This window comes from Streptopelia decaocto (genome assembly GCF_964273445.1).
Source record: "Streptopelia decaocto genome assembly, chromosome: 1".
NCBI classification, from domain to species: Eukaryota; Metazoa; Chordata; class Aves; order Columbiformes; family Columbidae; genus Streptopelia; species Streptopelia decaocto.
Genome location: NC_138663.1, coordinates 211,680,256 through 211,693,980, shown reverse-complemented (window position 1 = coordinate 211,693,980; position 13,725 = coordinate 211,680,256). Strand labels below are relative to the sequence as shown.

At 51.5% G+C, this 13,725-nt stretch overlaps 1 protein-coding gene across 1 annotated transcript; it reads left to right on the top strand.

The window, feature by feature from the left end:
• Positions 1-2,148: 2,148 nt before the first annotated feature.
• On the top strand, positions 2,149-7,737 carry LOC309435377 (uncharacterized protein; the record flags this gene model as incomplete). Its single annotated transcript, XM_082043552.1, has 8 exons — positions 2,149-2,164; positions 2,552-2,738; positions 2,858-2,900; positions 2,951-3,112; positions 3,785-3,911; positions 4,566-4,673; positions 4,832-6,340; positions 7,733-7,737. 8 exons carry the CDS (start codon positions 2,149-2,151, stop codon positions 7,735-7,737), a joined length of 2,157 nt encoding a protein of 718 aa, XP_081899678.1.
• Positions 7,738-13,725: the final 5,988 nt, after the last annotated feature.

Genomic DNA, 13,725 nt, shown 5'->3' with positions numbered 1-13,725 from the left:
CCCCCCTCCCCGGGGATGGAGACTCCGCTTGCCTCGCTGCCACGGGTGTGAGTAAAACTTCTCGTGGAATTACGAGTATATATATACTTTTTGTGCACATTTGCGAGTGTATTTTCCGTGCACATTTGCACGTGTACTTTAAATTATTTTCCTCTCACAATCGCGAGTGTATTTTCCTCCCATGCTTCCACATAAGCACGTGTACTTTAAATTTACTCTCGCACAATCGCGAGTGGCCGCCGAGAGCCCCTCGCACAATCGCGAGTGTATTTTCCTGCCGTGCACACTTGCACGCGTAACTTTCCGTGCTCAATACGAGCACGTGTATAAATTATTTCCTCGTACAATCACGAGTGGCCGCCGAGAGCCCCTTGCACAATCGAGAGTGTATTTTCCTCCCGTGCTTCCACATAAGCACGTGTAGGATTCCGTGCACACTTGCATGTGTAAGTAAATTAACCCTCGCAGGATTGTGGGTGTATTATAAATTTACCCTCACGCAATCGCGAGTGTACACTTCCCGTACTCACTACGAGTACATGTATCTGTTTAAAAATAATCCCGCACCGTGTTTAGGCAAGTGCGTACTTCTCCGGGACTCAGGGCCGGCTCCGGCATTGTTTTGAGTGAAGCCACATGCATGCACACTGTGGACCGCCTGCTGTATTAGTTGCTGCCCCTTAATAATTTTCCTCAACTGATATCCGAACCTTTATTTAAGTCACTTTTGGAGTGCTAAAACCCTGTTTCTCACCAGTTTAATAAAAGTTGTTTTGGACTCTGTTGTCCCTTAAATTGACCTCGGGGTGCCTCCGTGACACTGGAGGCAGGCAGACTTCTGTAAATTTTCAGTTCGGTGATTTACAGTGGGGGTTTCAATGCATACTGGGTCTCCCCTTTCTAAAGGGTCCAGCTCCCCTGCCCAATAGGCGGCTCGTTGAGTTAACAATTCTCTTTGATCATTAGCGGTCAGAAGCACACCAGGCGCAAAATACCCTTGTGCTTCCTTCTCTGAGAGCAAAACTTCATTGGCACCAGTTAAAACACGTTCTGTTTCTGTTTCTTGGGCTAAGGTACCGTAATTCTCCTGAGTCTCTGATAAGTTGGCCGCAGGGAATGGTATTGTTTGGGTGGCAACTTGCAGAGCTGCCCCCTCTTGGCTGTTATCAGTAGACGGAGAGTTTTAATGAGCGGCCTCATGGTTGCCTGCTTGTTCTGGGGATAAGATACTTCTTGGGTAATTTCCAATTCTTTAGGTGGATACAGGAGTTTAAGACCCTGTTCCTCAGCCACTTGTGCTGGGCTGGTAAAACCGGGCTCACTGTCTGGAACTGAATCAACATTTGTCTGTTAATATTTTGCCCGCTTATATTCTTCCAATTCAGATCGCAAGATTTGCTCCCATTCTAATGCATCTAACAGAGCTGTGAGGAGCTGCTGAGTGGTATTGTGTTCTGCAGCTACCTGGTCCTGTGCTATAGTTATGTGCTATTGTATTGTTGTTACTCCTTGCCTGTTTGATTCACGGTTTGAAATACACTATTTATAGCCCCTTCACGGCAGGGGGATGTTATACCAGGCTAAGCCACAGTCAAAGCAAAAATGAGGTAAGATTATGGGACGTTCCTACCATAGCATCTACTGCATCTACTGCACTCCTTCTCCCTAATCTAGGAGCTGGTCAAGCTTTAGGAGACATATCAAAGTTAAGCTATTGGGCTTTTAAACAGGTTAATCTAATTTCTGAGGTCCTAACTTAATTAATAGCAGCTGTTGATGCTATTAGGCTGAAATTCCTCCTGCTCAGTTTGTCTGTCTTTCTGAGTAGCTGTTAATGGGGCTCCCAAAACACCAAAACACCATAAACCACTCACTGCCTTCCCCTTTCTGAGCTCAAAAGGGTTTTCTTTTGCTGAGTGCCTTATATATTCTGCTACACTGGCTGGGGACAACCAATGTCCTGAGGCCCAGCTGTATCCTTTTGGCGTCAGGCAAGCTTTAAAATATCTTAGAAAATTCATCAATGGGGAGCGGTCAAGATCTGGCTTACCCTGGGTTACCATGACCTCCTGCTGGAGGTGATGGTTTCATCTGCAAACCAGTGCTCTTTTCTTCAGCACTCTGGCTGATATCCCCTTGTAGGAAAACATGGTAAATGGACACGGTAAATGCTTTCTGATCGTCTGATAAACAAAGGGATCTTTTTCAAGTTTTAGATCCTTCTGCAAGACAAGAGGGAGACAGAAGATTAAGGAAAACATTGTGCAGATTAGTGCTTAGCTTATGTTTGAATAGTAATTCAGAGATGTATTGTAAGAATCAATGATAACTAACTTCATCAGTTATTCATTAGTAGAGGTGTATTGTACATAAAAATTTTCCAAAAGTTGTAATGAATATGTAGTAATTGTGTGAATATCAGCAATGCAAGAGTATTCATTGGTTGGAGCACTTCTGGAGAATAATTCCCCGTGTTCCCCAGCACCGTCAATAAAGAATGCCTGTTCACAGCAGAATTGTCTTTGCTGATTAGTTTATTTCTTTGTTTCAGGGGGCCAGGGGCCGCAAGGACACAGCGGTGCTCCCGGTGCCCGCCCCCCCGAGCCGAGCGGGGCGGAGCGGCAGGACTACACCTCCCGTGCTGCCCCGGCGGCGGGCGGCCCTCCCGGGCGGACGCTGCCGGCGGCTCCCGGCGCCGCCTTTGTCCGTGCGGGGCTGGCGGCGCGGCCCCGGCGCAGGTAGGGAAGGTTTGGGTACTGGGAGCTTCCAAAACTCCTCTTTTCACGGCTCTTTCTCACCATTACCGCGAGCCGGCCGACTTGGTGGGTGACGCTCTTTGGGTCGGTCCTTTCCCCAGTAGCTGTGGAGGCTCGGGGTGCAGGGAAGGCAGCTGTGGGCAGGTGAGTGAATTTGTGCCCCTGACTTATTCGTGAAAATGTTGTGCTTGCAGGGACCATCTGTCCTGGCTGTGCTGGTGCGGCTGCTGACGGGACAGGCTCCTCATGTGGAATCCGGAGCATCCCGCCGCCCTCTTCCCGGATCAATACCTGCACGGGCCTCCACCTCCGCGCCGAGAGCAGCGACGCACCGGGCTCCAGGCTGCTGCGGCAAGGTGGGGGTCAGGCACGGCCCCGGCTCTGGGGACACCGCGGGCTGGGATTGCCGTGGGTGGTGCTGTGGTGCAGCAGCAGGAAAACACCTGTGGGAGCAGCTGGTCTGGAGCTCCAGTTGGTGTGGGACAGTGTGGGAGAGAAGTGGTTTGAGACCTGGTGCGGTGCAGGGTGCTCCCGTTCCTGCCTGCTGAGCCGCACCACGGGCAGGGGCAGGCAGGAGCGTGCCTGCTGCCAGGCCTCGGGCCAGCCCTTGTGTCACGGTGCCGTGCCCATTCCTGGTGGGTCATCTGGCTTGTGACATGGGTGTGGGACAGGCCACAGTCCCTGCTGCTGTAGTGTGGGTTCCTAATCGGGCATGCAGAGGGGAAATTGGCCTCTAAGTCTGCCAGCCCTGCTCCTCTTCCAGCACAGTTGGTGGGGTGTCCCCCTGCCCAGGGACATACTGAGTGAGCCCCCCGGTGACCCTGCTGTGCCACATGGCTGTGCCAAGACTGACCCTCTGTCCTATCCCTTCCGTTTCTTGGCATGCTCCAAACTATCTGGGCACTGCCCTCAGGACGCCAGAGCTGCCGGTATCAGTGGGGCCCAGCCTGGGAGCAGCAGGATTTCAGCAGAGGTGTTTAGCAACCATGCGGTGGGGTGTGCTGAGCCGGGTGTGCTTCTTGCTGCAGATGTCGGTGACGTTTGAGGACGTGGCGCTCTACTTCTCCCCCGAGGAGTGGGCAAAGCTGTCGGGCTGTCAGCGGCAGCTCTACCGGGAGGTGATGCTGGAGAACTACCAGATGGTCGCCTCGCTGGGTGAGGGCTCTCTCTGGTGATGTTGGGCTGGGTATGTGCCCAGAATTCAGCTCTTTAACTGAGCTGGAGCCTCTGAACATGCTGCGCAAGCGCTGATGTGGTGGTTGCAATTGCAGGTCTTACCCTGTCAGGCAGCCTGCGGTGGAGACCGGTTGTGGGAGAGAGAATGGGATGGGATGGGATGGGATGGGATGGGATGGGATGGGATGGGATGGGATGGAACAGCTCTTTCAGTTGGAGGAATCATTTATTGTCTTTCTAGTGAATCAGCCCAGCCCCTTCAGCATGTTGTCGAGGGAGTTTTCCAAATGACTCTCATCAGGGACAGGGTTGGGGCATTGTCTACTTTTCCAGGCAGCCTGTTCCAGGGTTTGACAACCCCCTCAGTACAGAAATGCTTCCTCACATCCAGTCTAAACCTCCCAGGCGCAGCTTTGAGCTGTTCCCAGGTGTCCTGTGTGCAGGAGAGTGGCCGAGGTGACGGGGCGAGGCGAGAGGAGGCTGTAGGTGCAGGGATGTGGGGGCTGAAGCCACAGTCTGGCAGGGACAGGAGAGAGGAGCGGGGTGGGGGGGATGCTGGGGCTGTGGGTGCGGGGGCCGGTGCTGCTGTCCCAGCAGTGCGGGAGAGGGGGCTTCTCTCTGTGCCCCGGACAGGCTGGGCCAGCGTCAAACCAGAGATCATCTGCAAGATAGAGCGAGAAGAGACACCATGTGTGCCAGACGCCCCTGGGGAGCAGCAGAGGCACCAGAGCCCTGTGCCAGGTGGGTATTTGGGGGGTCATGGGGGTGGTGGGGGATTCAGGTTGCACTGTCCTCTTGCTGCAGGAAGAGTGTGGGGCTGGCAGGGTACCCGTGCTGCTCCCCATGGGGAGGGGTCCCACCTGACCATCCTGTCACTGACCGTGGTCTCTCCTCCCCAGCAGCCGTCAGCCCTGGGACGCAGAGGGAGACCGAGCGGGTTCCTGAGGGGCTGCCAGAACCCACCGCCCTGCTCCCGGGGATGCCAAACCCTGACGTGAGGTGTCAGGGGGGCTCAGCCTGTGGACAGCCAGGCGGGAGCCAGGGGGTCCAGTTGGGACTCCCCCATCCCTCCTCCCTCCCAGAACCCCAGCCATTGGAGAAGAGCCATCTGACGTGCCCCAAGTGCAACAAGAGCTTCAAAAACCAGATGTCGCTGGATGTCCATGTGCGGAGCCGCATGTGTGAGTGTCCCTTCCACTGCACTGTCTGTGGCAAGAGCTTCATCTACAAGCAGCACCTGCTGAAGCACCAGCGTGTGCACAAAGGTGAGAAGCCCCTTGCCTGTGGTGACTGTGGCAAGAGCTTCAGAAGGAAGTCAACCCTCATCAACCACCAGCGCATCCACACGGGGGAGAAGCCCTTCACCTGCAATGACTGTGGCAAGAGCTTTACGGAGAAGAAGAGTGTCATCATCCACCAGCGCATCCACACTGGGGAGAAGCCCTTCACCTGCAATGACTGTGGCAAGAGCTTTACAGTGAAGAAGAGCCTCATCATCCACCAGCGGATCCACACTGGGGAGAAGCCCTTCACCTGCACTGACTGTGGCAAAAGCTTCAGGGAGAAAAGGAGACTCATCACCCACCAGCACATCCATAGTGGACAGAAACCCTTTGCCTGCACGGACTGCAGGAAGAGTTTTGTCCACAGGCAGCACCTTCTAAGGCACCAGCGCATCCACACTGGAGAGAAGCCCTTCACCTGCACTGACTGTGGCCAGAGCTTCAGGGAGAAGAAGAGCCTCATCATCCACCAGCGCATCCACACTGGGGAGAAGCCCTTCACCTGCACGGACTGCAGCAAGAGCTTTGTTGAGAGGCAGAACCTGCTAAGGCACCAGCGCATCCACACCGGGGAGAAGCCGTTCAGCTGCAATGACTGTGGCCAGAGCTTCAGGCAGAAGAAGACCCTCATCAGCCACCAGAGCATCCACACCAGCGAGAAGCCGTTCAGCTGCAATGTCTGTGGCAAGAGCTTCAGGCAGAAGAAGACCCTCATCCGCCACCAGCTCATCCATACTGGGGAGAAGCCCTTCACCTGCAATGACTGTGGCAAGAGCTTTAAGGAGAAGTGTAGACTCATCATCCACCAGCGCATCCATACTGGGGAGAAGCCCTTCAACTGCAATGACTGTGGCAAGAGCTTTAAGGAGAAGTGTAGACTCACCATCCACCAGCGCATCCACACCGGGGAGAAGCCCTTCACCTGCGCTGACTGTGGCAAGAGCTTTAAGGAGAAGTGTAGACTCACCATCCACCAGCGCATCCACACCGGGGAGAAGCCCTTCACCTGCGCTGACTGTGGCAAGACCTTCAGGCGGAAGAAGACCCTCATCATCCACCAGCTCATCCATACTGGGGAGAAGCCCTTCACCTGCAATGACTGTGGCAAGAGCTTTAAGGAGAAATGTAGACTCATCAGCCACCAGCGCATCCACACTGGGGAGAAGCCCTTCACCTGCAATGACTGTGGCAAGAGCTTTACGGAGAAGTGGACCCTCATCACTCACCAGCGCATCCACACCGGGGAGAAGCCCTTCACCTGCACTGACTGTGGCAAGAGCTTCAGGAGGAAGGGAGACCTCACCATCCATCAGCGCATCCACACCGGGGAGAAGCCCTTCACCTATACCAACTGTGGCAAGAGCTTTAAGGAGAAGCAGAGCCTCAAGAGACACCAGTGTGTGCACAAGGGCCCAGGGGTTGTGCCAGACGATGTCCAGCAGAAGAGGGAGGGTCCTTCCCCAGGAGGGGGGCCGGCAGAGGCCAAGCCCTTCCAGTGACGTGTCTGTGAGAAGCGGTTTTGGAAGGAGAGTCTCATGCTGGCTCACCAGCGCACCCACGGCACCCCCAGCCTGCAGCCGCCTCCGCAGCCCGGCACCCCCTGAATCTGCTGCTGAGGGGCCCGTGGGGCGCTGGGGCTGCTGTGGAGTGGCTGTGGGGGGATGTCCTGTTTTTTGCAGGGATAGAGTTAATTTTCTTCCTAGTAGCTGGCATAGTGCTGTGTTTTGGATTGAGAATTAAAAGAATGTTGCAGATACATGGATTTTTGATTTGTGGCTGAGCGGTCAAGAATTTTTGAGGTTCTGGTGCCCTGCCAGCTGGGAGGGGGCACAGTCGGGATAGCTGACCCAAAGTGGCCAAAGGGCTGTTCCTTACCATATGGTATCATGCCCAGTATAGAAACTGGTGGGAGAGGAATGGGGGGACCGTGGCTCAGGGACAGGCTGGACATAGGTCAGCGGGTGGTGGGTGGTTTTGTTGTGCATCACTTGCTTTCTTACATCATCATCATCATTCTCATCATTCCTTTCCTCTTCTGTCCTATGAAACCGCCTTTATCTCATCCCATGAGTTTTACACAGATCACTGGATCATCCCCATTGAAGCTCTGTATCAGGTGTTTAGCTTAAATAAATACATTTTAAATAGAAGGAATCACTTAGAATTATGAGATTCTGTGGCTTTTATTATACTGTCCAATTTGCGTTACCTAAGAGCTAAATTTGCCGAAATCTTCAACTGTGTCTTGCAAAGATCTGCTCACATTCACTGAACTTGTGTCTATTTTAGCAAAACAAAGCAGCTACAAACTATCAACAGGTACAAAAGGCTGAAAGTCCCGGAAGCCACTGCAACACGGCAGGATGGCAAAAAGCTGAACTGATGACGCTCCTGAACAGAATCTCCCAAAACGGAGCAGAACCAGAACGGGTCTCCATCCCTGTCTGTCCCAACTTTGCCCCAACTCCATCCTGACTGCCGCCAGCCGTCAGATCCTAACTGTCCTTTAATATGAAGCATGACGCTAATGACATGGAATATCCTAATTGATCAGTCTGGATGTCAGTCAAAGTCTGTCTTATCTATGACCCCCTTCCCAGCTGCCTCAAACCTTACAAATCATAACCTTGATAGCTATGAAAAAGAAAGTTTTCTAACTGCATGTAGAAAAGTAGCTGTCAGTCAAAGGAGCACATCAAGCATAAGGAAATAGTGAGGACAGGAAGGAGGAGACAGGAAAGGAGGAAACCTAGCGAGCAGTGGGGATAGATTTGCGAGAGACACTCACCACCATGGATGGATGCAGCGGCGTTTTCTCTGTAGCAGGCGAGGCGCTGCGTCTCAGGAAGGCAGTTCTTTCTCCACACTCAGAATGACTGCCCCTTACATCCCTGAGAGTACATACATCATACCTGTTGATGGTGGCCGCCTCTGGGTTGTGCATGTGCTATTGCATGGTCATACGGACTTCTTTAAGGCATTTGGGGGCTATTCTGGGATGTTGTTACCCAGGCAATCGCATGTACTGGCCGGTCCGCACTTCTGTGCATGCTCTCAGTCCCGGCACGCTGGTCCCGTGTGGTACTGCGTGTGCCTCGGCAGGGGAAGGTGATCGCTTGTAGCCAGGCAAGTCCCCTGTTGCCTGGAGCTGGGCAGGTTCTCTGTGAGTCGTGGCCGTGCAGGTTTGCGGAAAATGATGTGGCCGTTCACAGCAGAGACAGGATCAAACAAACTTGGAGACATTTAACCCAAAATATGGTCCCTGGCACCACCCCGTGGCTCAAAGCTTTTTGCTTTGTCCATGGTGGCAGGGGAGTAGCAAAAACAGGTAAATTTGGAAAAGAGCGTAATTTTATTCAGTCTGTATAACTGTGGATTCAGGCTCAGCCTGGTATAACATGACCCTGTGGTGAAGTGTCTATAAATGGCATATTTCAATGAATTAAACAGGGAAGGAGTTACAACAATATAACACCACATAACATAAAAAAATTATACATTTTATCCATGGAGCACCTGTGTCATGTACTGAAAAGGATAATGGCCAAAACATTGTGGCAAAACTAATTCCTCCAGCCCTGGATTGTCAAAGGCTGAAAGCAATCATGCCTCAAACATTGTAGCAGGAGGTGGCACATTCAGAATAGGGTGAACTGTGGTTTACATGTCAATGACAAGCTAAGAGACCCCAGGCCAGCTGGCTGATACCAGAGGTGGGGAATGTGCTGGAGGGCACATAGCTCCATCTTCTGATAAGCCCAGCTTGGCACACAAAGGGGGAAAGCTGAGACCCTTCCACATGGCCCTAGACTTGTTGAGCCTTGTCAGTCTTTTGCAGTCACCTCTTTTCCCCCAGACTTTCCTCTACTAAGAGGGCTATAAAAAAACCTCACCTAAAACAGCAGTGGCAGGGAATCCACCAGCCTGAGGACTCTTCCGCCCCGTGGAAACCGGACCAGGCACCAGAGGAACTACAAACCCCAACAGCCTCGCCACGGGACACGAAAGGCCACACATCATCATACAAGTCTCATCATCCATACTGCAGAGCCATAACAGTGGCTGGATCCCTCACCCTTCCCGTTCCTTTTCCCTTTGCCTTTGCCTTTCCCTTTGCCTTTCCTTTTCCCCTTTCCTTTCATTTTATATCCCTATTTCTTTGCCTCTCCTTCCGTAAGTGGTGATATCTTTTTCTCTCACTCTCACTTATACCTTAGTTTTTCTTCCCTCTCTCTCACTCTCTTTCTCTCTCTTCGTTTTGAATTTATAAGAGTAACATCATTTTAAGTTCTGCCGTTACAGTCTTGTTAAGTTTTGCATTATAGCTGCTAGAGTTTGCCAATCCATTGCTCTTAGAAGGACTTTTGCTGTTAATGTGTTGATAAGTTCTGTGATATCATAAAATACTTTTGTCAAGTCACTAATCACTGTCATTAGTATTTCCGGCATGTGCTTTTAGTAAAACCCATAACTGAATTGAACCCCTGGAGTGATTGTCTGTCATTCACTTCACATAACTGCGCAGAATTACCTGGACTTAACTCACACCGGGTCTCATCTGTTGAGTCAGGGCGCGTGTCGCGTTCAGAGTTAACTCGTCCCTCATGCCATCTGTTGGGATGGGACAGTTTTATTTTCCAGCCTGTGGCTGAAAACATTGTGCACTCCCCCCCAGGGCAGAGATTTGGTCATGACAGATAAAGTATAGAAAAGATAAGAACAAAAGGGAAGAGGGAGATAGAATTCAAACATTGTCTAGGTAGTTTTCATCTAGTGGAGATAGGAGCTGCACAATCACGCATTTTACAATAGCGATGCCAAGCATCAATTGCAAATAACCACAAATTAACATCATAGCAATATCTAAAAGCCACTTCTCCCAGTCTGTGAGTCCCAATGATTCTAGGAGAGAGCTGAACCAAGGTCCAGGCCTCAAGCTGTCAAACCAGTCCTACGGCTGCATTGCCTGGAAGAGCTCTTCAGTTTGGTGCTATAATACAAAGAATAGGAACTGGGGTAACATTATAGTACTAACAACAAGTTTGATTGCACAATTTTCCCCGAGTAGTATTGCTCAGGAGTTGATGCAAAGTTTTGAATTATTCAATCAAGGTCCCATCACTTTTCCATCGCTGTCTCTATATTCAAGAAGAGGAGGACTTGATTATTCTCCACATTGTGTTTCTTTAATCATTGTTTTACCTGATTTTTTAATATTTTTAAGACTCAAACCAATCATTGCAAAAGTAGTTCCAAATATATATGAAACCTTGCTTCAATTCCCAAGCTAAATTAGGTGTATTTCTGGTTACACACTAGCAAAAACAGTGCTAGGCCTATGCAACATATGAATATACACTTGCCCCACACCATTTCTCTCTTGTGAGATAAAAGAAAGCAAACATACAAAATAAAAATCCCCAAACATCAAAATAACAATATTATTTTAAGGCAACTTCTACTTCCCCCCTCTTTTTTTTCTTTTATTTTTAAATGAAGGGGTGATTCCCCGAGTGCTGATCTGATGCTCTTTCCCATGGGTGTTAGTAGCTTTCCATGCATAAATGTTCATTGTTGTCTTTAAAACGAGGGGTACAGTGCCAATGGTGGGTAGTTTCATGAGGGCAGGTCGTCCAGTACATGGAGCGGGGTTCCTGAGTCCTTGTTTTACCTTTTCCCTGGAAGAACAGCAGAGGCATGGGGACAGAAAGCAACAAGTCGGAGGCAACCCATTGAACTCATTTTTGGCTGAGTCTTGGACCACCCTGGCAGCGGTGGATCGATTGTAAAGCATTCAAGGGGGAAGGCGATCAGCAGACCACCCTAACACTTTCTGTGAGCCTCTTTAAATGAACGCACTGGCCACCCCCCGGCTCACTGACTGGGGGCGGCAGGTCTCTTACCCACCCTCAGGAATAGTGGGTGTCTCGTGGACAACTGCTGTCCCACTGGCTCGGGGCTCTGCTTTCATAACCCCCAAGTGAGCAGTTCATTTTTATGGAGTGCCTTTCATTCCCCAACTACTACATCTTGGGGAATTCCCTTCTGTGTGGTTCAACAGGGACCTGCTGGGTAAGCTCAAGTGGAAGAGGAGAGTTTATAGATCATGGAAGGAGGGGCTGACCACTTGGGGAGAATATAAGGCTGTTTTCAGAGGATGTAGGGAGACAACTAGAAAAGCTGAGGCCTCCTTAGAACTAAACCTGGTGAGAGGGGTCAAGGACAACAGGAAGAGCTTTTTCCAATACATGGAATATAAAACTAACACCAGCGCGATGTAGGCCCACTGATGAACGAGGTGGGTGCCCTGGTGACAGAAGATACAGAGAAGGCAGAGTTACCGAATGCCTTCTTTGTCTCTGTCTACTCTGCCGGGGGCTGTCCTGAGGAGCCCCGTACTGCTGAGGGCCCAAAGGAAGTCAGGACAATGGAGGAGTTTGCCTGGATTGATGAGGACTGGGTCACAGAGCAATTAAGCAATCCTGACATCCATAAATCCATGGGTCCGGATGGGATGCACCCATGGGTGCTGAGGGAGCTGGCTGAGGTCATTGCTGGACCGCTCTCCATCATCTTTGCCAAGTCTTGGGAAACGGGAGAGATGCCTGAGGACTAGAGGAAAGCAAATGTCACTGCAGTCTTCAAAAAAGGCAAGAAGGAGGACCCGGGTAACTATAGACCGGTCAGCCTCACCTCCATCCCTGGGAAACTGATTTAATGACTTCTCCTTGGTGCCACCTCAAGGCATATCAGGGATAAGAGGGTCATTAGGGACAGTCAACATGGCTTCACCAAGGGGAAGTCGTGCTTGACCACCCTCATAGCCTTTTATGAAGGCATAATGAGGTGGATGGATGATGGCAGAGTGGTGGATGTGGTCTACCTTGATTTCAGTAAAGGATTTGACACAGTCTCCCACAACATCCTCACAGCTAAACTGGGGGAGTGTGGTCTGGATGACCGGGTAGTGAGATGGACTGTGAACTGGCTGCAGGTAAGAAACCAAAGAGTTGTGGTCAATGGGGTGGAGTCCAGCTGGGGGCCTGTATCTAGTGCAATGACTCAGGGGTTAGTACTGGGGCATATATTATTCAATATATTCATCAATTACTTGGACGAGGGAATAGAGTGACTATCAGCAAGTTTGCTGGTGACACCACTGTAGAGTGTTGTATCTGGGCAGGAACAACCCCAGGTTCCAGTATAAGCTGGGGAATGACCTATTAGAGAGCAGAGTAGGGGAAAGGGACCTGGGGGTCCTGGTGGACAGCAAGGTGACCATGAGCCAGCACTGGGCCCTTGTGGCCAGGAAGGCCAATGGTACCTGGGGTGGATGAGAAGGGGGTGGTCAGTAGGTCAGAGAGGTTCTCCTGCCTCTCTACTCTGCCCTGGGGAGACCACACCTGGAATATTGTGTCCAGTTGTGGCCCCTGAGTTCCAGCAGGACAGGGAACTGCTGGAGAGAGTCCAGCGCAGCCACCAAGATGCTGAAGGGAGTGGAGCATCTCCCGTGGGAGGAAAGGCTGAGGGAGCTGGGGCTCTGGAGCTGGACAAGAGGAGAGTGAGGGGGGACCTTATTAATGTTTACAAATATATAAAATGTGAGTGTCAGGAGGATGGAGCCAGGCTCTTCTTGGTGACAACCAGTGACAGGACAAGGGGCAAGGGGTGCAAACTGGAGCACAGGAGGTTCTACTTGAATACGAGAAGCAACTTCTTCCCAGTGAGGGTGGCAGAGCCTGGCCCAGGCTGCCCAGGGAGGTTGTGGAGTCTCCTTCTCGGCAGACATTCCAACCCGCCTGGACACCTTCCTGTGTAACCTCATCTGGGTGTTCCTGCTCCATGGGGGGATTGCACTGGATGAGCTTTCCAGGTCCCTTCCAATCCCTAACATTCTGTTTTTCTGTGATTCCCTATTCCCTCAGCCCACAAAAGGTTTCTCTTTGTCTCTGGGACACCTAGGGGAGGAGTTTGATTTACCTGCTGTTCCACTCTGGGTACAGCAGTTTTTGTGACTCCCCCCATCAGACCCATGCTGCCACAATTAAGCTCCTGAGCCACCTCCCCACAAGCCACAGCTCGACCACCCCGGGGACAACACCCCGACCCCGTGGAGACGGCGCATCCCCCAAAAGGTCCCACAGCCACGTCACATGCAGTTTCAGTGTGTCAGGAAGCCCCGCAGGATCTGCATTTACCAACAGCAGGGAAGCTCTTGGGGAAGCAGGCTCGTGTTGTGAATTAACTGGATGTGTCAGAATGCAAACCCCCCTCTCTCCCCCTCCCTCCTTCAGTATGGAAGGAGTAGGCACATCTCCCGCTCTCTCTGCTGTTTGAGGCCAACAGCTTCTTTTGTTTGGCCCCAGAGCACCCTGGCCAGGGCCATTAGGAGAAGGGAGTGCCGAGGTGCCATGAGCCGCTGGGCACCTGCAGCCAGTGTGGGGGATGTTTGGAAGCTTCAGGGGCACTCACAGCCAGTGTGGGGGTGCAGAGAAGCTTCTAGAATGCCT